Source organism: Ornithodoros turicata, chromosome 2 (assembly GCF_037126465.1).
Source record: "Ornithodoros turicata isolate Travis chromosome 2, ASM3712646v1, whole genome shotgun sequence".
NCBI classification, from domain to species: domain Eukaryota; kingdom Metazoa; phylum Arthropoda; class Arachnida; order Ixodida; family Argasidae; genus Ornithodoros; species Ornithodoros turicata.
Genome location: NC_088202.1, coordinates 70,018,341 through 70,040,933, shown reverse-complemented (window position 1 = coordinate 70,040,933; position 22,593 = coordinate 70,018,341). Strand labels below are relative to the sequence as shown.

Sequence of the window (22,593 nt, the reverse complement as noted above, 5' to 3'; positions counted from 1 at the left end):
GCAACACCGAGAATAACTGGTTCACAATGACACGTAACGTCGTTTTCCTTAATTTTTGTAAAAGATGGGCGAGATGACATATCATGTCCAAAGGCAAGACGATATTTATTTCGAAATAATTTCAGACTCGGCCATTTATGTGACTCAGGTCTACCGCACAGTGCCGATACTGCACACGTCCTAAATTTTGAGAAAGAACTTACTAACCTGTATATGTGTGCATGATGTCTATAACAGATTGTTCCCGGTACTGATGGTAGTAGGACTTCTGAACCAAATCGTCCCCACGGAAGGCCATGGACCTTTGTGGAAATTTTTCATGGACATCAGAGCGGAAGGGTTCTCATCCACGTGGGGGTATTACCTCGGTGGAGTTCACAACTTTATGAACCCTCAGTACATAGTGAGTATCTCCTTCACGTATGTCCGGCTAGGGTAAGGGTGTAGGTTCCAATTCCAGCAGTGAAATAACCGATGTCATCACTATCGTAATGTGTTTGTTGCGGTGGTGGTGGTTGTGGTCTGGTATGTGCCAGGGTTGTCAAAACGATAATGAGACTGAACGCTTTCGTTGGTCTCAAGGGCTTCTGTCGCCTGTAGTGGTGTGCGTCCTTGTGCTGACACTAACAAATGTACTTGAGTGTCAAAACCAGATTCGCAACGTATGCCAAATTGCCAAGTGCTGTGTTCAGCTGTGTTGATACGTTGTCGGGCACATAATTAAATAATGGTGTAAACTAAAGGGTAATTTAAAACAAAAGAAATTAGTAACGGAGAGTAGGATACCCTGTCATTGCCATCATGTAGTAGTTGTTGTTAATCTCTTTAGACTTTGAAAACTCATAACTGTCCCTTAGAAAATAATCATGCAGTTCGCATGACGACTTTTCTTTACTTTGAACAAATTTCAACATAATATAACAGAGAAGAGGAAACACTCAGGCGCCTAAAGCAGTCATTCTTCTCACTGAGCGCCCTTAACGGGCTGCGGTAAGAACTAAGATATGTATTATATTCTCCGATGTCACTAGATCCCACGTGGTGCTCCAACCATACGAGCATTAATGCGCGCCATGATGAGTAACAGAAATTAAGCATTCAGTATTGCCCTATTCGACTGCCATTTCTTTTTGTCTCAGCTGTTCGTTTGTTCCACAGCACACGCAGGATAAAAGTTTCATTGCATGTACTCCTAAGGTGATGATGACGAACAGCAGAAAAAAAATTGTCTACACAAGGCATTGAGGCAACTCCCTTCATGTCTACACATGCCTCGAGTGTCCCATTCTTCTGCGCGACAACGGTGGATAGCACGCGGCTGGAGTAAGCTAACACCTATTCGCCCACGAAGACATGGAAATGCCACAGTGGTGATGGAACCCTCCGTCGCTCAGCAAATCGCCGAAATTACCGAGGGAAATGTCGTGCATAACCACACGACACTTCTATTGAATTACTATTGCTTGCTTACTAAACTGTACCTAGCTGTCCTTCAGTTGCATGAATATCCCACATCGTCCATTCTTCTAGGATTAGACGATATCATCGCGCAAGATAAAAGAGATCATCGGGCTTTGGGTAAGCCTAACGGGATGAACAAGCGCGGACAGGATAAACCTTCCTCGCTCAATCCAGGATATACAGGGCATTGGCCACATGGGAAATCCGGTGTAGGAAAACATTTTTGCGACGCTTTTGCTGCGGCAACCGAAACGCTGCGGGCGCTCATATCATCCATACATAATATGACCAGACGTCCCGATTTAGGTGGGACAATCCCGCTTTTGCGGTCGGCCTACACGGGGACGGTGTTTTGTCCCGCTTTTGGTTGGAACGATCAGCGAACAAAAAAAAAAGTCGTAAAACAAGGGTTTTCTACACTGTTAAAACAGAACTTCGCCACATGGCACGCTCTTAGCTAACCATCATTCCGAATGATATCATTCTGTGTCGTGATTTGTTCAAAACAGGGGGAAGGCGCCTATCTGGGACAAGCATATAATGCGTCTCAGATAGGCGCCTCCTCCCATTTTCAACGAATCAATGCAGAGAGGGATATCATTCGGAATGATGGTTGGCTAGGAGCGTGCTAATGTCTTGAAGTTCTGTTTCAACAGTGTACTCCCACGTTGCCCTCTTCCGGCTCACGTCTTCCCACGATCTAGCCAATGGAATATTGTTATGCGTTCGCTAATAAGTCATCCCTATATGGCAGTCTTTGTGTGGGAAAAAAATCGCCTGCGCACGCTTTGCTCACCAAGCTACGTCCGCGGGAGGCGACTGGTCTTGATATAGTGATCAACCATCGCGACGTTCACGGTAATGACTAAATGGAAGTTGAGCGATTCAGCAAGTTCGGGGCGAGATTTACCGCTCATGTCCGTACAAGTACACTCTTAGAAATGAACTTCACCACATAGCACGCTCATAGCCAACCATCATCCCGAATGACAACGTTCTCGCCCCTGATTTGCTGAAAACGGGAGGAGGAGCCTATTTTGTGCCATTATGCACAGCACAAAATAGGCTCCTCCTCCCGTTTTCAACAAATCTAAGGCGAGAACGTTGTCATTCGGGGTGATGGTTGGCTAGGAGCGTGCTATGTGGTGAAGTTCATTTTTAAGAGTGTATGAGGACACAGTAAGCAGAATAAATTCTGGTCAAAGTGTTTAATATGCGCGCTCGGCAGGCAAGAAGATTGCAAAAAGAATACCAATTACAATAAAGGAAAACATAACAGCACTATTTGTATTTTATCCTCTGAGCCCTCCCCCAATGCCCGTCTTAGGGTCGGAGGAATATGGTGATCGAGGTACTTGAAGTTCCCAGTACGGGAAGCCCCTATAGGGGCTTCACGACATGTGCTATAGCACATGTAGGCTTCACGAAGAAAATACTTGAATTTGAAGATAGCGCTTTCTTTTGGTACTGCAAGCACTCCAAGTAATAACCGGTGGTGGGTACTACAACATCTTATTGTAAGAAGCGATTTCGATAAATATGGCAGGTGGATTTATAAATATATAAACATATTATATATATAAATAAAAATATAAATATATTTATAAATATGGCAGGCAGCACAAAAGTTCGTAGTTATTTTCCCTATTATCTATGTACTCTCCTCCTTTTCAGAGCAATCCCCAACACTGGTACAGCGGAGTCGACTTCCAGCTCTACTGTCTTACTGTCTACTTCGTTATGAAACTTGAGAGGTAGGGCTGCTTACAAGATATCTATGACAGCTGAATTATGAAATGACCTTTCGGTACAGAATCATCCCAACGTGTGATAGATTACAAACTATGTGCACACGGAAACTACGACTTTTCTGCCCATAATCACGTTTCGAAAATTTTTTGTGCCGCCGAATGTACATCGTTGATCCCCAAGGGGTGGTGCTAGTCGCACTATACGTCGATGGAACAAATAACAAAAGATATACTCAGAAAATTGGACGCTCGGCCGTTCGACGAATAGAGAAGGTTCTAAGGGACTAGCCAGAGTCTCAGAGACACAGGTGCGGCGGTCATCTTGTAAGGCTCACACAATCTTTTAAAACTGATGAATGACGTGCTTTAAAACCAAGGGTTCTGAAGCTGCAGCGCAGATTTACGTTCTCCATTCTTTTCCTGTTTCTCTTCTTCTTTTGACGTCTACATCGAACGCGTATAAATCAATCTCAATTGCCTCTCGTTTTAAGTCAAAGGCACCTGCTACGCAAGCGCGGGGTCTAGGGCAAAGATCATTTGCGGAGACTGTCCAGCTATCAACAATATCCATGGATCGCATTGCTCTCATCAATGGCATTCCAATGCATTACAGTTTATTATGGATCTGTTTCTAATACTCGGTACAATATTCCTCATTGCTGTACGGGTCAATTTGGAAACTTGGCATTATGCACCGTACAAAAGTTTTCTCTGAGGAATGCTCGCGTTGTCGTGCATGTTTACTGCATGGCATCCCTAGGTTTATCCGATCGTGAGTGTCTTAATGTAGTTATGTTTACCTTGTTGTATCTACCTGAGTAAGAAACAACATCCTGACCAACAAAAGTTTTCTGCAACCAGCTTTACACACGCAGACAGGATCTTACTCTTCACTTTTCTAGCTATGCTTTACCAACCGAACAAATTTCGCTGCCTAACGCAAACAATGTGATTGGCATGATGAACATCACTGCATTAGCCAATTAGTCAATACGACTTTGTCGCGACTCACATCTCAATTTTTTTCTTGATAACATCACATCACATCAACACCCATGCTGTCATCTAGGACGTGATGTGGTACGGTCCCATATTTCCACGAATTTGTCACATTGCAGTGACATAAAACCGTTTTAACTTTTAATTGAACGTTGAAAGCATCTGCTTGTACCTTGCGGTATGACGAACACTTATCAACAGACGTGGGGCACTCCTAACCAAGGGGTCTCTGTAACCTCTGAGCACACGCACACGCAGGGACTAATGCGGTTGACTTGCTTGCCAGCCCTCTAGCGTCGGTCCTGTCTAGAATGCGTGGCATGTCACGTTTACGTCCCAACTAAGCTGACATCAACATAATTTAAACTGACAATCTCTATTTCGCGATGTGTAGAGCGCATTTTCTCCAGACTCCAACCGCAGCACTTTTCACTGCGAATTTCTGATGTTTACAGCAAAAGTTTAAAGCTGGTTTCAGGAAACCTACTTTGTTGCCACATATGCACTCCCTGAGATGCATACCTAATTGTTCCGAACGAATGAGACATCTATCTCTTTGCAGGCAGACGACGAACGAATTGTAATTTTGGAAATTGCCCATACGTTCGAAGCGCTACATGCCAAGGGAATATTGAACGTCCGACTCTTGTGTTTCGCTCTCCGCTCTACACTCGAGTTGCCTACAAATCTGCTGCACCAGTTCAATGACGTCCACTTGCACTGTTTTGGAATGTTCTCTTTTTAGTTTGAACGATCAATATGCGAGTTTATATAATCAGTGCAAACAATTTCCAAATTACAGAACGCATGCAAAATAGATTTTAAACGTTGAACAAGTGTCATATGACCACCGGAATTATCTAAATAGCATCAAATTTTCACTCCCACGTCTACTTGAAATGCGCAGGCATATAGCAATGTTTTGCGTCTTCCGATAAGGCTTATTTTTGCAAACTGGCCTTTCCGACATATTTAGTAATCCTCCCATGTAATGTAATGTCATGTAATCCTCCCATAATATGAGTGAAATTTAGCTGTCTTCGATTGGGCTGCACTTTGTGAGCTTGTGCACACGGTGAGGTTCCTGTATTCGATTCAGCGGAGGTGCAGCCTTACCGCTACACCGCGCCACTTGATTGGAAAAAGTGCCGCGGGAGTGCAGCACGAGTTCACGTAAATGCTGCATCCCCTCCGACGTCCGTGCAACGTTTCGTGCACCGTGGGGCAGACAACGTAGATAGTGTAGCTGTGGGACGTGGCAGCGATGTTTTATCATCGTCCTGTATATTAGCAATTATTGTTTGCGGCTACAGGCCGGTTCTTGTTCATCGAGACAATTAATATGACAACAGTCATTGGAAACTTGTGACAGAGAGAAGACGTCTGTGACAGCAAGTAAAGGCTCACATTTTTCTATTCAATTGAGGTCTAGTATAGTATGCACGAGGGCGCTTGCTGTGCACTTCGCTTGCACCCCCTATACTGCCCGTGCACTTTTTCGCAATCGAAGACAGCTATTATCACGTGGCTACAAAAATGCTTCAGCAACTCTCGAACCAGAAGTAAACGCATGTGGAAAATCTTTCGGTATGCAAAACGTGCAGCCGTCGTTCAAAGTGGTGAACTCTACCGAGAACCCCACAGGCTTATTCGGATTGTATGCGTTGCAAGGGCTGACATTTACGCATTTTTGCTCACTTGCTCTTCCGGATTTATCCTCCCTGCCTTTCCTATTTGCTGTTCCAGGACAGGAAGACAGAGCGCCCTAATCGCCTTAGCGCTGGGGGCCATGGTTCTGACCTACGTTCAAACTGAGCTCATGGATCTTCCAGCTGGGCTGCTCTACTTTGTGCCTCTCGTACCGTGAGCCATTTTTATACAGCAGCTCCCTTTTTTATGGATCCATAACCCTTATCCCAGCCTCTGATGGAAGTCACGCCTCGAAAGAGAAATAACACTGACGACGTTCCGTCTTTCTTCAGGTTCCGGTCTGCTTCAAAAATTTGGAAGATCTACTACACGCCGCACGCTCACTTCCCTTCGTACGTCCTAGGAATCCTAACAGGATTTCATTACTCAAGGCACGGGGCTTGGCGACCCGGAAAAGTAAATGTTTTCATTACACTCTCTTCACTCGCCAACATGCGGAAGGGCAACCCACGATAATTTGTGCGATAAATGTCAAGGACTAGAGTAAGACGCTTCTACAGGTTCTAGCCAACCATCATCCCCCCACATGACATCGCGTTTCCCTCTCCTGCTTTGTAGGAGACGAGAGGCGAATTGGGGGCCGGGGGTATGTGTTTATTAAGAAGAAAAAAAAAGGAAAGGCGAATGCTTTTTTGTGACACTTATGCAGTATGATAGCTGTCGCGAAAAGGTTTAGGGTTCCAGATATCAGGTGTGCTAACAGTATCATTCTGTGCAACGGTTGGACGCCAGCGTATTATGTGGTGAAGTTCTGTTTTAAAGGGACAGTCGCATCCGGAATCCCTTCTATGAAGCCAATACCACACCCTTAGAAATGATCTTCACCGCATAGCGCGCTCCTGGCCAATCATCATCTCAAATAATGCCATTATCTCCCCTGATTTGTTGAAAACGGGAGGCATACGCCTTTTTTGTAACAATTATGAACAACATAAGTGTCACAAAAAAAGACCTACGCCTCTTGTTTTCAACAAATCAAGGCAGATCACAATATCATTCGAGATTATGGTTGACTAGGAGCGTGCTGTGCGGTGAAGTTCATTTTTAAGAGTGTACTATGTTCGGCTTCGGCCGACAATCTGCTTGGCTATTTTTTTCGTCCGAAAAGTGCTTATACAGGGTGTTTCACCTAACGTGATTAAAAATTATAACTGGCGATATACTCGCCAGAGGACTGTGCGACTTTCTGCAATTACCTTCTGGAAACTTTTGCCACCATTGAGGAAGGCTTTGGACAATTTTCAATTGCGGGAAATTTATTTTTTTCAATTGAACTTTGAAAATTGCTAAGCGAACCTCACTTTTTTTTTTTTTTACAGAAATACCTCCACGGATAACCACAGACCCAACAAAAACCATGCACAGTATCGCAACAGAAATAGTCGAAAAAAAGTAGTGAAAATCACGCTTTAGCCCCGCCTGCTTGATTTTCGCAAAGACGCGCGCGCGACATGTGCGTCTACAGGAGGAGGTGTCCCCGCCTTCATTTGTTTTTCCTTCCTTGTGATAAGACGGTAGTCACCAGCAAAGCGGGGGAAAGAAAGGTAAAATAAGAGGCGGACACTTGGCGCGCGCTTCTTTGCGAAAATCAAGCAGGCGGGGCTAAAGCGTGAGTTTCACAATTTTTTTTTTCGACTATTTCTGTTGCGATACTATGCATCATTTTTGTTGGGTCTGTGGTTATCCGTGGAGGACTTCATATTTCTGTAAAAAAAATAGTGAGGTTCGCCTGGCAATTTTCAAAGTTCAATTGAAAAAAATTAATAAATTTCACTCAATTAAAAATTGTCCAAAGCCTTCCTAAATTGTGGCAAAAGTTTCTAGAAGGTAATTGCAGAAGGTCCCACAATCCTCCGACGAGTACATCGCCAGTTAGAATTATCACCTTAGGTGAAACACCCTGTATATTAAATAAGCGAATTTTAAAGATCAGCGCTGCTTCCGCAACCGCAAAGACTTCGGCGGCGTGACGTCACTCCCTAAGTGGAGGAGTAAGAGGGTGGCACTCAGAGGGGAAAGGCGCCGTCCAGACGCCCCGCAACTCTGTGAGACGCCCGCATGGCCGCTGCATTTCTTTTGTCAAGGTCGCGCCCTCATTGGTTCTGGGGGAGTGACGTTTTCTCATGTTTCCAGACAGTGAATTCCGGCATGCTCTCAACATCTGGCGTCTGCTCTTGTCACATATTCCATCGAATAACAGTCAAACTACGCCACTCGGATTTTCGATACCGTGGTCGTGGTCCACGTGGAATAAAATGACACAAAAGCTTCGAAATCGACTGGAACGGACCCTTTAAGAGCGAAAAAAATCTGCACCTTACGCTTTGCCTCACCCTTTCCCTCTTAGGCTGACAATGCGGAGCGCTCTCTCACTGGTCTCCGCACACGATTTTTCAATCATCGCGGGAGGTCGTTCGAGGGGATCAGAGGCCTGTCCGCGTTGTCGCTCTTCTTGTGAAGGGAGAGAGACAGCGTACGAATCTTAGCACGTAATGCCCCTTTAAGAGCACGTTAAGCATTACACGCACTACTTCAGACTTGTACACACTTCACAGCTTCAGACTGTTGCAGATTTGTGGAAGGAAATGAACCGCCTGTACAACCCCTGAGGGTGTAAGAGACGCTGCGACGTTGCCTGCGTCTGCTGACTCGTTAAGAAAAACATCCACTACTCCGGAAGCTTAATGGCCGGTGCGACTCCAAGTTTCACTCGCTCGTCTCCCAACACGTAGACCAGCTATACCCACAAACTTTGAACCACCTGCACCCCCAATGGCACCATGGATATTATGGGACCCAGTTATATCCCTCACTGCGCCTGAATGTTCAAGTAAGCGAGTCGCCAATGCGGATGTCATCACAGTCCTGGGGATGAAGGCAGAGCTGCACAGTGGCCACTGTCATGTCTGCACGGATAGGTCATGTACATCGGACACTTCTTCATCCGCCATTGTGGTGCCCGAGAGAGGCGTTGAATGGCGCTATAGTCTATCCCACGTGTCATCGTCTGCTGCTGCGGAGATCTACGCCATTACCCAAGCTCTTCTATACATCGTTGGGTCGTGTACTGCGACACCAAAGTCGCTCTATCTGCGCAACGCACCCGCGACCCGTACTCATCGTGCGCTTCGATGGTGTATGATGCCCTTCTTGTTCACGACGCTGTTGTCCAGGACGGTCACGAGGTTACGTCCCAGTGGATACCCAGCCACTGCGGTAGCCCTGGCAATGAAAATGCCGACTCGATGATAATGATGTCTCGCTACAGAGGCACATAGTATGATCTATAATGTCGTGCTATCCCATTCATAGCGCACGATGCCGGCCGACTACTACGCAGCGTCGCGTACGACGTTTATCGTCGACTGCGATGTGGTTTGCACATAGTGGTCGTAACCTGAATGTTCTACGACAGATGGACCCCAACTTACGATTTTTCATGCTTAGTGGCGTACCCCGATCTGCTGAGACTCTTATTCACCGTCTTCGAGCTGGCGTCCGATTCTGCCGTTCTTTACTGCACAGGATGGGTCTCGTTGAGTCTCCGTCGTGCCCCGGGTGTGACGTGGTGGACGACGGCGGTCATGTCTTGCTGGAGTGAAGCCAATTCAGATCAGAGAGACAGTCACTCCTTGCCGGCGCTTTACGCATGATTGACCGCCCGGTGGAGCTGGCTCATTTATTGGGTCTTTGAAATACGCCGCGCAATCAACATAAGGCAATCAGTCTGCTGGTAGCCTTACTAAGTGAGACTGGTTTCACAACTGTATTGTGAACAATAAGAGCGAACTCCCTTTTAGTGTGAACTGCCGACACCGTATTAAAAGATCTGTAGTGTGTTGTTTTGTTTTCCCGCTCCATTGCTTGAGAGCGCGTGAGCATGTGAGGGATCCCGCTGAAAAGTTCTGATTCGCAGCTTGCAATAGCAATACAGCTTTTGCAATGGAGCAGATAGCACCCATGGTGGGCACCCCAGGGCGTGAGTCGTGACGTTGCCCACATACGTGAGGCCGACAACGGCAAGCCCTACCACCACCACCACCACCACCACCCATGGTGGGCCGCTGAAAGCTTCGATGTTTATCCTATTTCACTAATTTACTAGCTAACTACCTAACTGATTAACTACACGCACTATTTACAGCCAGCGTATTATCCTTGTCATATCAGAATAACTGTGTGTCTCAGCCCTGTGCGATGGGGCACTGTTGCAGTATACCGAATTCCACCAAGCGAAATATGCCAGCGTTTACACACAATCTAGAAGCAGAACTTCACCGCACAACGTGGCATCCATTGCGGCGAATAGAACAATTATCGCTGTGGTAACAGTATTCGATGAGAGAGTGGGGCATTTCTGTGGCAATTAACATATAGCCAAATTGCCACAAAACGGCGTATCCTTCCATTTTCAACAAATCAGGAAGCGGAACCGCGTTTTTCTAAATGCCGGTTGGCTCTGAGTGTGTATCCGGTGGTATCCGGTGAAGGTTTGTGCCCTGGGTGCAGATGGGAGGAGGGGGTTATCTAGGGTATTGAAATCACTATATACAAGCCAACATATGCCTTCTATATTCGGTTTTATTTGTGTTTTCTTCTTCCTTCGCTCTGTCGATAATGCTGCAAAGAAACTCCACATGGCGTGATTATTGATTAACATTAATTTGTCATTCGTTGTAGGTATGTCGCTGCTCTTCAAGCAGAGAGTGGCACGTCCACACATCGAATGACATGCGCGGAAGTAAAAACACAAACATAAAATTGTCAGCGCAATAAAGTGCCGTATTCAACAGCCAACATTTCCGTTTTAGACCAACGGTTAACGTGTTACGTCGTATTGAAGTGTATCAATGTAGCAAGGGACAGCTGCACCCCATTTCAAGCACTACGCGTTTCTAACTCACTACGAATGTAATGCTTCAGAGTTTGCAAGCGGTCCTGTGGCTGGCGTCTGTACTTGGCATGTCCTTCGCTCTGTTTGGCTCCAAAATGTGGGTCCCGAACAATATTCCATCGACTGCCACTACAGCCCTGTTCGCCGCAACGCATCGCTTCCTGTTCAGTCTGGGTGTTTCTTGGCTGATATTTGCTTGCCTTACTGGCAGAGGAGGTATGCGATATTCAGATCATCTCAATTCTTCAGTACGAAGGGTAAGTGTGAAGTGACGCGCGTGCTAATCACAGGGTTGCCCTACCACGTATCCTAGAGCTCTGCATGGGCCGACTTTTCCGGACCCGGCCCGGGCCTTCCTGATTTTACGCGGCTGGCTCGGCCCGGTAGTAGAGCCCGGCCCGGTCCGGTGACTCAGCGAATAGAGCCCGGCCTATAGCATTTCCAGCCGTGACTTACGCGTTTCTAGCGTTTATCAAACAAATTTACAGGTCAATTTATAAGAAGAGGAAGCAAGGCCACAAACCTAGAAGAACTGGCGGTTTAACACCACAACAGCACGAAACCAAATCAAATCCAGAACGCACGCGGGCAAGCGCGTTATGCTTACACTACAAGCTTTTGTAGAGGTAGAGGATGTTGTCGACAAACTCCTTCTCCCAATCCCTACCCCTCTCACCAAGCTCTGTGAACGTGATTGTGAAATATGTGAGGAGTCAGGAGCAATCTGATGTGGCGTTGAGAAGGTTCTAGAGGGTCGAATCATACGCATAATGCAGTGTCCTTTGCTTGTCTTTGCAAATATATGCCCAGGAATGACACAAGCGCATGATGATACCAACTAATAGTCCACCATTGTGTTAAATTAGCTGCGTATCCCGGCCGAGCCACACTCTCGGAAACATGTTTATTGGCCCGGGCTCGTCCCGGCCCGGAGCACACAGCAAATAAGAAGCATGGTCCGCAGGCCGGGTCGGGTGCCCGGGCTCGTGCAGGGCCCTAACGTATCCGTCCAGAGAAAAGAGCGTGACAGGTGAAAGCAATGCATCCTGGATAGGTCCTAGCCCCGCTGACTGCAAACGACATCCTCATCATACATGTGACCATTTAAATGGCGGCGCCCATGATATGCGGCCGAACCGTTTCTAAACAAAGCGACCGCCGCTTCTATGCATCGTTTTGTAACACCTTCCGATCGACACCAATGAGGTTTATCCAATATTTTTGCACGTCAACAACATAGGCTTGCGAATATGACCTCTACTGCTCGCCGTTCACAGCGAAGCGATAACGACGCCGGTACCAAGGCTCACTCAGCTGATGTGATGAGCTGACGTCGAGTAAGAAGCACAGTGTAACCTTACACGAGCAAAATACGTTCATCTAATGATTTTTCGCTGACGAGGAAATGTCTGTCGGCGCTGCAACGGGCCTAAAAACAAGGTCATATGACCTCAAAATGATGTTGCCTGTACCAGGACAAGATGACGATGTTGCCACCGCTTGCGGGTTGCTACAGGGACAGATCATTGTGTGTCACACCTGTAGTGCTTTTGTTTACATCATTCAAACCCCTAAGGCAACGACGTGTTCACGTGTAGATCGCTCTTCTGGATTATCTCCGAATCTACGGAACTTTTCCTGACAGGAAATTTTTGCATCCAGCATCCGTACATACCTCGCAGTCGGACATAACTTTAATCTTACAACCGGTGAGTGGCTCCATAACAGCGATACACCTGCTACAAAGGCCTCCCCCAAAAGCCTTGCTCAGCTTCTGCCTTTGTAGCGAGTGGTATTTCGTTATGCCTAGCCTAACTTAAACATGTTATGGGGCGTATCAGGAAGCGCATCGCACAATGTCTTTCACGCCCATCTCTGCACAGTCATCTCTTGCTTGAATAGAAGGCGCGAATGCCAAGCACAGTAAAGTTTACTCCTAGTCAAAAAAATTGAAACATTCTTCGCATTTCAGACATGTTGGGCTGCGGCGTAATAACCAACTTTATGTGGTTTGCTATATCCTCCTCCATCCAACGCGAAATAAGACCAAGCCTTTTGAGCACGGCTCAAAGCGCGAATTCCTTTTCCGTGACGCAGCTGATAATAATGACGGATAACTCCTGAAATATGTCGCGGAAGGACACGCAGGGGAGTTGTTTGGAGTGAAATACTCCTGCTTGACATATCTGTTTCAATTACGTTACACTGTTAAAAAAAATGGGTTTGAAAATGCGGTAACCTCCTCGTTTACCGCCTCAATGGCGTCGCCCTCTCGTGTTCGGGTTTAACGCCGCTCGTTAACTCCTCGAGTGTAGCGCACACTCTCGGCTCGCAACGTCTGTGTGGGAAGGTAATGTTACACCCTGCCAACAGGGTTTAGTATTGCCACCCATTCAAGAGGTTGAACCTTAACTCATTTTTGGACTAACGTACGTGACAGCCCGTCACCACCTCAAGGGTATAAGTACTAAACCTTTTTTTTTTTTTCTATAGGGCTCCCCCTTAACTAGCAGAACATAACCTGGCTGTATTGTACATGTCCCGTTGCGATTCGCAGTTGAAGCTGTTATCCCGCCCCCCGATACACTTCCCTTAGCCACGATCTCTTTGAACTGTTTCGTACGCGTTTCGCAAATGGTTCCAGCGCCTCCGGAAGGAAGAGCAGTTGATAAACTTGCTAATGGTTCGGACGCAGATGCGCGGACGCATTGACGGCGAACGGTTCAGGGTCTTTTGATCGAAAACGGTTCACTAAGTTTCCTTGAGACAGCACACAGGTCGTGGCAACCAGAGTTCGAGGTAACTCGTTACAAGTAACTCGTTACTGTAACTAAGTTCCTTTTTTTGGTAACTTGTAACTTAACTCGTCATTTTTGCGCCATGGTAACTTTCAGAGGAACTCGTTTCTTTTTCAGGTAACTTTGCTAAAGTAACTGAAGCTAAGTTCCAAGTTACTTTTAATTCGCTTTTCACTCACGTCCACATATTTTCTTGATTTTATTGCTTTCTCTCCGGTTCTTTCATGGCATTTTATAGCACAAAACGTGATATTCAATCAATGACAGTATTCTATTCAGTGGTTGTGCCTCATATGCACCAAATGCTCATAACCTCCAAACGCTCAAAACCTCCAAACGCTCATATGCACCGAAAAAAAGTTGGTGGCTTTGAGCGTTTGGTGGAAATGAGCAGGAGGGGAGAAGCCGCTCATAAGCACCAAACGTCCAGAACATCCGAATGCTCATATGCACCGAAAGGCGGGCGGCCACAAAGGCAGGGTCTTCCTCTCCCGCATTTGGAACAAGGTGATTGGGTGAGAAAGGTGGAATGAATGGCGACTACCAAAGCCGCTTAAAGGGACGGTCTCGTACAGCCGGGGCGATTCCGAAACTTAGCCAAAACTAGTTTCACGAGTACTGTACACATACAACCGTCAAAGTATCATTCGGAATAACCAAGTCGTTTTCGAGGAATTTGTCGAAACGTGCCGTAAGAGCAGACGACGAAAGCTGCGCTTCTCTCATGCATACGTCACGTATGACGTCGGCCTGCGGGTGCGTCGTCGTTGTCATTCATGGTAATTGTAACTTGCAGAAGCACCTTGGGTTGAGTAATCCCCTTTGCTCTCGAAATGGGGACACTCAGGCATATACCTCCGCGAGTGGAGAATGTAGTCCGAGCATTGACTGTGGGGTCTCCCATAATGTGGCGCACAATCGGATATGTGGAAGCTCAGTCACGTGTTTTCTTTCCGCGAGTATTTAATGCGGTTTTTAAATAAACACGTACTCCTTCTCCATGTACGTCGTCAGCGACACTTCATTTCGAAGCATGATCAGTGTACAACGGGGAGTGTAATGGAAGCGCGCGTAATATATTTTTGGTCGGAGCTAAAATGCGACCGCGCGCGCCGATGGCTAGCGACTTCAGATTTGTGATTGTGGATGGGGTTGTTCTGCGACTTTTAACTTGTCTCTTAGGATTAACATAGTTGTTCTGAACCACCATGCTTGCCACTACTTAGAATGCGCGTTTTTCACCTGAGAACTGAAAGAAAATGTACGAGAGTTGCCGCGGTGCCCAGTAAGTTCTGAAAGTCGTCCGCTCACGCCGATGCACTAGCGCGCGCAAAAGCAGACGATTTCTGTATCATCGACTTACCCGCGGACTTATCACGGACTTATCACAGACTTACCCGCAGGGCGACGTGGCCGTTCTTATTGTTGCCAACACAGATCGCGGCATGCTCTGCAATCTTTATCAATTTAATTCGGTTATTTAATAACTGTGGCGTGTTTTGTCGGGTAAATTAGCAGCATTGCATTTTCAACAAAGGGCAATCGAATGGTACACTTTATGAAAGGGGCAGGGGGTACGAGACCGTCCCTTTATTAATGTGTCAGTTTGAAGTTTATGTAACAGCTTGGTCCTGCTTGTATGTAGCCAGAACGAATAGCGCCTTCTCGTTTATGGATCTCAATTTGAGCTTTATTTTCATAGACAATTAGGCAGCCTAGGACAAAAGACTTGATTCTAGCTCAAAAGACACTAGGCTCCCAGGGCTGTAGCAACAAAGAGCGTGGTCCCCTCCGAACATATATATGTCCGGGTTCACTTACAATGCAGAAGCTGGAATACGATATTTATATAGGGTTTATATTATGCATACATAGGCCTGCAGTGAACATTTGCACAAAACCCTTCTTTCGAGCCTTGTTCTTCGCAAGTTGGTTAATCAATGCGTCATAGTCTAGAGATATGATAATCATGTTTTCGGTTGACTACGAACTCAGAAAGCGTAACATCGCTTATGGTTGAGCGCAGGATATTCTTGACCGGTCAGTTTCATTGTGCTGAGGCTTCTTTCAGCATCAGCGACAGTAGCTGGTGTGGTCAGAAAATAGAATCCTGATGCAAATGCAAGGATTCAGATATATCTCCTGGAGGCTTTCTTGTATGTGTACGTCAAAAATTGTTTGGTGTCTCTTTGTTTGGCGTCCTCTCTTTTTCTCAATGACACAAAACGATATTCCATTATAAGTTCGCTGGCATCGATGTGTAGCATTTTTACTTCAAAATTTTTGCTGCGATTCTTCAGTTCAAGTTCCCATTGATACTGCCCCATGTTGTTAGCGTTTTACAGAAATCCAAACAACTTTTACCACTCCACGAGTTGGTCGACAAAACAGAAGATATGGCCTGATAAGTGAGAATAAGAAAGAACTGAGATTTGAATTTTCGTTCTGCAGAAAGAGGACTCTTCTTTTTTTTTTTTTTTTTTTTCACTTTTAGGAGAAGGTAGCAGACATTGCAGAACTGCTTCCTGATCTTGTCGCGTTGTCTGTACCCCGTAAAATAAAGAGAGGAACACAAAGAACAGACGCAAGTTGTACAATACAAGCGGAAGCGGTGCAGGAAATGGAACCACTTTTATGTTCCTCATTAAATGGCGTGCAGCATTTATTGTTCATTAAGATTAATGTTAATTAAAAAAAGCATGTCTTCCAATTTCGAACAAATGAGGAGTGCGAATGATAGCACTCGATTGGCTATGATCCGGTTTATCAGATGTCCACAACGACGCTCCTGTATTTTTGGGCGCACGGAACCGCGCGGGACCATTTCTTCCGCCACGCAACCAGGGACCAATTTTTCCGGGACTATTTTTTTCCGGAACTCCATCCAACATGCTCTACACATTCTCGCTCCTATAGTTATTCTCTCTTCGGTCTGGAAGATGACTGGCTTGGTTCTTTGGATGATTGGTTTTCAACTCATTTCTGTTTGCCCACCGTTTCAGGCATTCAAGAACAACATTACTTACTCTTATAAGTAGAACTCGGAAATTTACGTGCCAAAACCATGAAAATAGACAGGTATTTAGACCCAAAAAAACACCTAACAGGCAAGAACATGCAAAAACAGACACGTTATAGCACATGCCAAAACTACTTCTAATGTACGCTTCACGCAGACTTCATATACTGTGGAACTGTAGCGAATGCTACAGAACCATACGATGACGCCAGTGCCTGACTGCGACGCTGTGCATCGTCAATCCTCCTTCCTGCACCGCTAGTTCAAGCTCACTGGGTGTTATCGTTGAACCTCTAACATATATTCAGTTTAGTGTTATTTCTTTAGTTTATTTTTACTACTCGTTTTCTCTTATGTTTACTCGTTTATGTAGCTTAAGGCGCTATGGAGTAGACGGCGTTCCATGTTGATATCCGTTCATCGGCCACATTTTCTCTTAGACGTTTTGTCAGCCACACTCTACCTCAGGTAGGCGAATTTAATTCACTGTGGTGACGATGAAAGGCCTCGCCGTTGTTGGCCTCACAGAGGTGGGCAACGTCACGACTGACGGCCTAGGGGGAATGTGCATCCTGGTCGACTTCTAAAGGAACTGTGCCGACATATGATTTGGTCGAAAGACATTTCGTCGAAAATCGAAACGGCAGTGGTCGTTTGATCGATTTTTTATTGGTTCAGTTGGAGTGTTGAAAAAAATAAAAATAAAAAAGCCGGAGTTCTAAATGCCGTTGTCCTAAGCAACATTTAACTGTGTGTAACCCGCTTGCTCGTAAACACATTCCTCATGCTAACCCACTTTTTCGTGTCAAGAAGCGGTCCAATGGCCCATGTTGTTCACCCTATAGCCCGTTCGACAACCTGATAGGCTTTTCCGCTCTGACATATAGTGACTAAACATGCCATACATGTTAATCCCCCAACTCTTTGATTTCAAGTATTAAACATTTTTGGCGAATATATAAAAAATTAATGACATTTTTCGATGATCTATTCCTGTTGAATGTGCACAACAACACAACACAACACAACATGTGAACAACTTTCTTCAACATGTGTCAGACTGGTTCGTAAATTACAAACGTCTGCAAGTAACCAGTGGTCTCCCTGCAAAAAAAAAAAAAGAAGAAGAAGCAAAGAAGAAAAAGCAGAGTACACTGATTGCCCGCTCCGTATGCTCGAGTTACAGAAAAAGAGGTGCGGATGACACAGTGCATGCAGTTTTGAACTCCCTTCGAACAAACGTCTTTCGAACAAACGGCGTCGATCAGCCGGCCTTCGATCAAACGGTTTTCGACCAAGCGGCGACGGCATTCGACCAAACGGCGTTCGACCAAATGGGCGGACACTATGGCGGACGTGTTTGTCACGTTCAAACACCCGTTGACTCACGATAACCCCATTCAAACCCACACATTCCGTCAAATTCGAACTTCATAAACTTCGTTTATCAACATAAAAATAAATGTCCGTAAAAATTCGTTCTGACTACATACAAGCAGGACCAAGCTGTTACATAAACTTCAAACTGACACATTAAGCGGCCTAGGTAGTCGCCATTCATTCCACCTTTCTCACCCTATGACCTTGTTCCCAAATGCGGGAGAGGAAGACCCGTCCTTTGTGGTCTCCCGCCTTTCGGTGCATAGGAGCATTCGGGGGCGCGGACGATTGCTCACTGGACAATTGCTCACCGGACAGTTGCTCACCGGCCAATTGCTCACCGGACAATTGCCCACCAAAAAACTACTGGGGCCGGACAATTGCTCACCACAGAACCGTTGAAGCCGGGCAATTACTCACCGCCTCTTTCACCACACTTATATTGTGATTTTATTTCGCGTCTATGGCGCTTGACTTTTTTATGTTAGCTGAACTTCTTTTTTAGCTGTCTAAGTTGCTTCAAATAGATCTAGGAAATCCACCAGTGAAGAGGATGAGGCAAGAGGTCGTCCACTTCCAGGCACGCCTGAAGCGTCTTTGTCAGGACCTGCGTCCATGGGGCGTTCCTATAGGAGTTTTTTCCAAGGGGTGGACAGCAAAGTGCATCCAGGGGGCAAAGCGTGCATCCACCTCCTTCCCTGGGGCGGACGCTGCGGACTGTGCGGGTGTTCACAGGTTCATAGTATTAGAAAAAATTATGACCTATGAATAGAGGGTGCAAAATTTTCACAAATGACCTTGCTCCCCTCTCGGTACGCCCATGTCTGCGTCACCAGGGTCTTCCAAGACACAAGCCGGGGGAGATTTAAGAACACATCTCTATTTTACCACTCAAATTCATGAATTTTCTATGTCTGTCCAAGTCGGTTTAGCGAACGCAAGCCACATTTTAGCGCCCGATTGGCTTAGCAGGGCGGACACGACTGAACTGCACGTATTAGGTTAGTCCAAGTTCAGTGTTTGCATTGCTATGTCCAGGTTAGTCTAAGTTCGCTGTTGACAGTTTCTCGCGCGCGACTGTGCATTTTATAGTCAGATAACATTTATTTACTGTAGTGTATTTTGCAATGGGGATTTCGATCACTTTATTTCGAGGTAACCCAAATTCAGCTAACATAAAAAAGTCAAGTATATGAGCGCCATAAACAATAAATAAAATCACATCACATAAAAACGCAAAATAAAATTGCATATAAGTGCGGTGAAAGAGGCGCGGTGAGCAATTATCCGGCTTCAGCGGTTCTCTGGTGAGCAATTGTCTCAGCAGTTCTTTGGTGAGCAATTGTCCGGTGAGCAATTGTCTGGTGAGCAACTGTCCGGTGAGCAATTATCCGGTGAGCAATTGTCCTGGATCCAAACCACCAACTTTTTTTCGGTGCATATGGGCGTTTGGAGGTTTTGAGCGTTTGGAGGTTATGAGCATTTGGTGCTTATGAGCTACTACCTGTTGTACTCCTCTGCAGGCAATTCACGGTCGAACTCAACTGCTCACGCGGGCTACACCTGTGTAGTGCTATTTTGTGTCCGAAGTAACTTGGAAGTAACTCGTTATTTTCTCTAAGTAACTCCGTAACTGCGAGTTACATTTCAGGCAGAAGAACTTCGTTATTAACATAGTTACATTTTTCACACGGTAACTTAACTTGTAACGAGTTTTTTTTTGACGGGTAACTTCTCAACCTATGGTGGCAACCTTCACTTTACTGAACCGTCGTTACGTGTTACAGGATTCATAACAAGCGTCCTCTCTTGGAAAATGTGGCAGCCGTTCAGCAAACTGTCCTTCAGCGCATATCTCATCCACGATTTTATAGTGTATTTTCAGTGGCTAAGCCTCCGGAGCAGAATAAGTGGAAAATCATTTCACATGGTGAGTTCCTACTTGTGAGCACCATTCCTTTGAATAAGTGACCTATCATGATCCTTCCATCTAGACCCTCTCCCTAAACGTTTGGCGACAGCCCCTCCCTTTCTCTTCTGGATAAACCTTGTATGATTCATGGAGCCCTGAACATTGAAGTGAAATCACTTTTTCTCGGTTCGTTGACTCCATGAAATATGCCATGCGAGCTTCATCGAGCGACGCGCTCGAAATAAGCTGACCAGTGGGTCTACGCAAAGACCCAACGGGCCACAAGCGAACACAGCACTGCATTAGGCGAACCTTGACTCCTAAATGTGTAATGTCAGTCCTGCGGCATTTCGCGAGTGCCGAGCAATTCCTCGATGGCTCTAAGCTCGGATTTGTACTGTCCGCCTGAGAGGTTTTCAATCTGGTTGGCATTCATGAGACGGCTCCGGTTTGAAATATGCAAGTGTTGATCTGTACGCGGTATTATGTATATTGCAAGTCATTTGTTAACGCATGGAGCAAATTGTGTTGGCTTTTATATATTTTTACGCGCTGGCTAGTGTTCGTTTCTTTTTTTTTTGATCTGGCATGCTTCGAACTAACTGACCGACCGAATCCACTGTAAAAAAGAAAGCGTACACCAGTGCCCGTGAGATTGAGTTGAGAAATATATTTAACGTAAACGACAATAAAACGGAGGAAGAGAAATACCTCGTGAACACTTCGTGCGCACCGACTATCATAACGTGGCATCCTGGCAGCACGGTGTGCAAAAACAGCGAATGTGCAGTGAACTGAGGCGGCGCACTGACGTCACTACGCACCTCGGCATTCAATGCATGTGCTACTTGGGCAATAGTGTATCTTAGTATTTGTACTTGCACGACCACTCCTAAGAATAACATATTTTAGGTGTACGAATGTATTATCCCTTTGCAGGCGAGCATGGTAGCAGGGAACTGGATATTCAGCTTCGTGGCCGCGTGGTTTTTTCATGCCACCATTGAGAAGCCTATCGCTCTCGTTGTCTCGTGCATCGAGCGTCGGATGGTAGAACAGACAGGCAGATCACAGGAAGAGGAAAGCGACCGCCAGCATCGCGACAAAAGAAATAAAAATATTTAATACTCCCACAGAAACCGCACATGTCTAATATATTTTGTGACTCCAATGTCCACACGACACACTGGAAGCTCAACTGCACGATGATGTCGGAAAACTGATTGATTGCGCGAATTGCACGTAATGGAAACGAAGTATACAGTTATCTTCGAGAAAGGTATCAATACACCGCGTATTCCACATCCTTAAAACACAGATGGTGGTGGTGGTGATGATGACGATAGTAGCAGCTTAAGAGGGGATACCACCTCCGGCGGTCCCATGTATAGGACAAACTTTGCACTCTCTTTCAGCAAATAATGAACCGATTTTCACGAGATTGGTCTTGTTGGATAGCGTTCGGAAATGCGCTTTGTCGCTTCAGGAAAAATTATTGGTTTTCTCAAGCCATTTTTCTGAACACGTAAATGAAGTACAAAAAAATACCAAAATTGGTTGGTTGGAGTTTTCACTACAGTGTGAATAAACACAGGGTGGGGGGATATGAAGATGTATTGAAGAAAAAAGGGGAAAAAAGGAAAGGTCAACCGAAGCGAGTAGTCGTATATTCTATTCGAACTCCAAATCAAACATGCAATTCCACGTTCGAATTCCTAATCGAATAGATGTTTCTTCCAAACCGAACACATATCAATAATCGCGAAGCTACACACGTTAGACTGGCAAAGGGAGGACATAAAATAAAGTGAGCGCTACTTCCTATGCTGATCCGTATACGTATCTTAATATTCCAACATATGCTGTATATTTTTTGTAGTCTGTCAGTAGATAGTTTGGTCAGAATTAATTATCATCTATCACTCTCGCCACATCTGGGTTATGTTATTGAGGAGGAGCGGACAACTGCTCACCGGACATTTGCTCATCCCGTTCCATTTACCCATGAGCCCACCCTGACAGTTTCATAATTTATTTTCATCCTTTCCACTGGGTGAAGCAGTGAATAATAAAGCGTTTTAAATCAATTTTTGTTAAATGCGTCGTCCGACAGCTGCTAAAAAGCCAGCTTCAGTCTTCGCCTTGTGTGTGTGTGTCGGGGGGGGGGGGATACGTTTGTTTGGTCGGAAACTCATTTGGCTGACGAGTAAAATAGACATCAGTGGAAACAATACCACAGCAATTTACTCTATCGGCTAACCTACATTAAATTATAGCAGTGGTCACTGTTATGACACTTCAATTGAATAGGCAATAGACTGTCAAATAGCAAAGTTATCGCGCGGAAACACCAATATTTTCTTGTGGCGCAATTGGGTGTGACTCAGCGCTACAGTAATAATAAGGTACGACTATTGGGGTAATTAATATAGGAAGAGAAGCTTTCTATCAACCTCGCGCTACACTGGATTCCGGAAAAATCGTCCCCGGAAAAAACGACCCCGGAGAAATCATCCCCGGTGGGAACCTAGGTTAGAACTGGATCCTAGATGAGTTTTCAGAGGTTAGGTTAGTTCAGGCTTGCTTTTGACAGTTCACCATGACGTTGAGGGGCTACCCACAGCTGGGCACGCTTTTCTTGCGGGGATGATTTCTCCGGGGGGCATTTT

General features: G+C 45.6%; 2 protein-coding genes across 9 annotated transcripts in view; one reads left to right on the top strand and one right to left on the bottom strand.

Moving 5' to 3' along the window:
- LOC135385549 (diacylglycerol kinase 1-like) overlaps positions 1-22,593 on the bottom strand; it is a 479,846-nt gene that overhangs the window by 245,343 nt on the left and 211,910 nt on the right. The gene's annotated exons all lie outside the window — the stretch shown is intronic.
- LOC135383693 (O-acyltransferase like protein-like) lies at positions 242-21,053 on the top strand. Its single transcript, XM_064613058.1, has 7 exons — positions 242-403; positions 3,136-3,215; positions 5,958-6,074; positions 6,194-6,317; positions 10,845-11,031; positions 19,800-19,942; positions 20,864-21,053. The coding sequence occupies exons 1-7, from the start codon at positions 254-256 to the stop codon at positions 21,047-21,049; spliced, it is 987 nt and encodes a 328-aa protein (XP_064469128.1). The 5' UTR covers positions 242-253; the 3' UTR covers positions 21,050-21,053.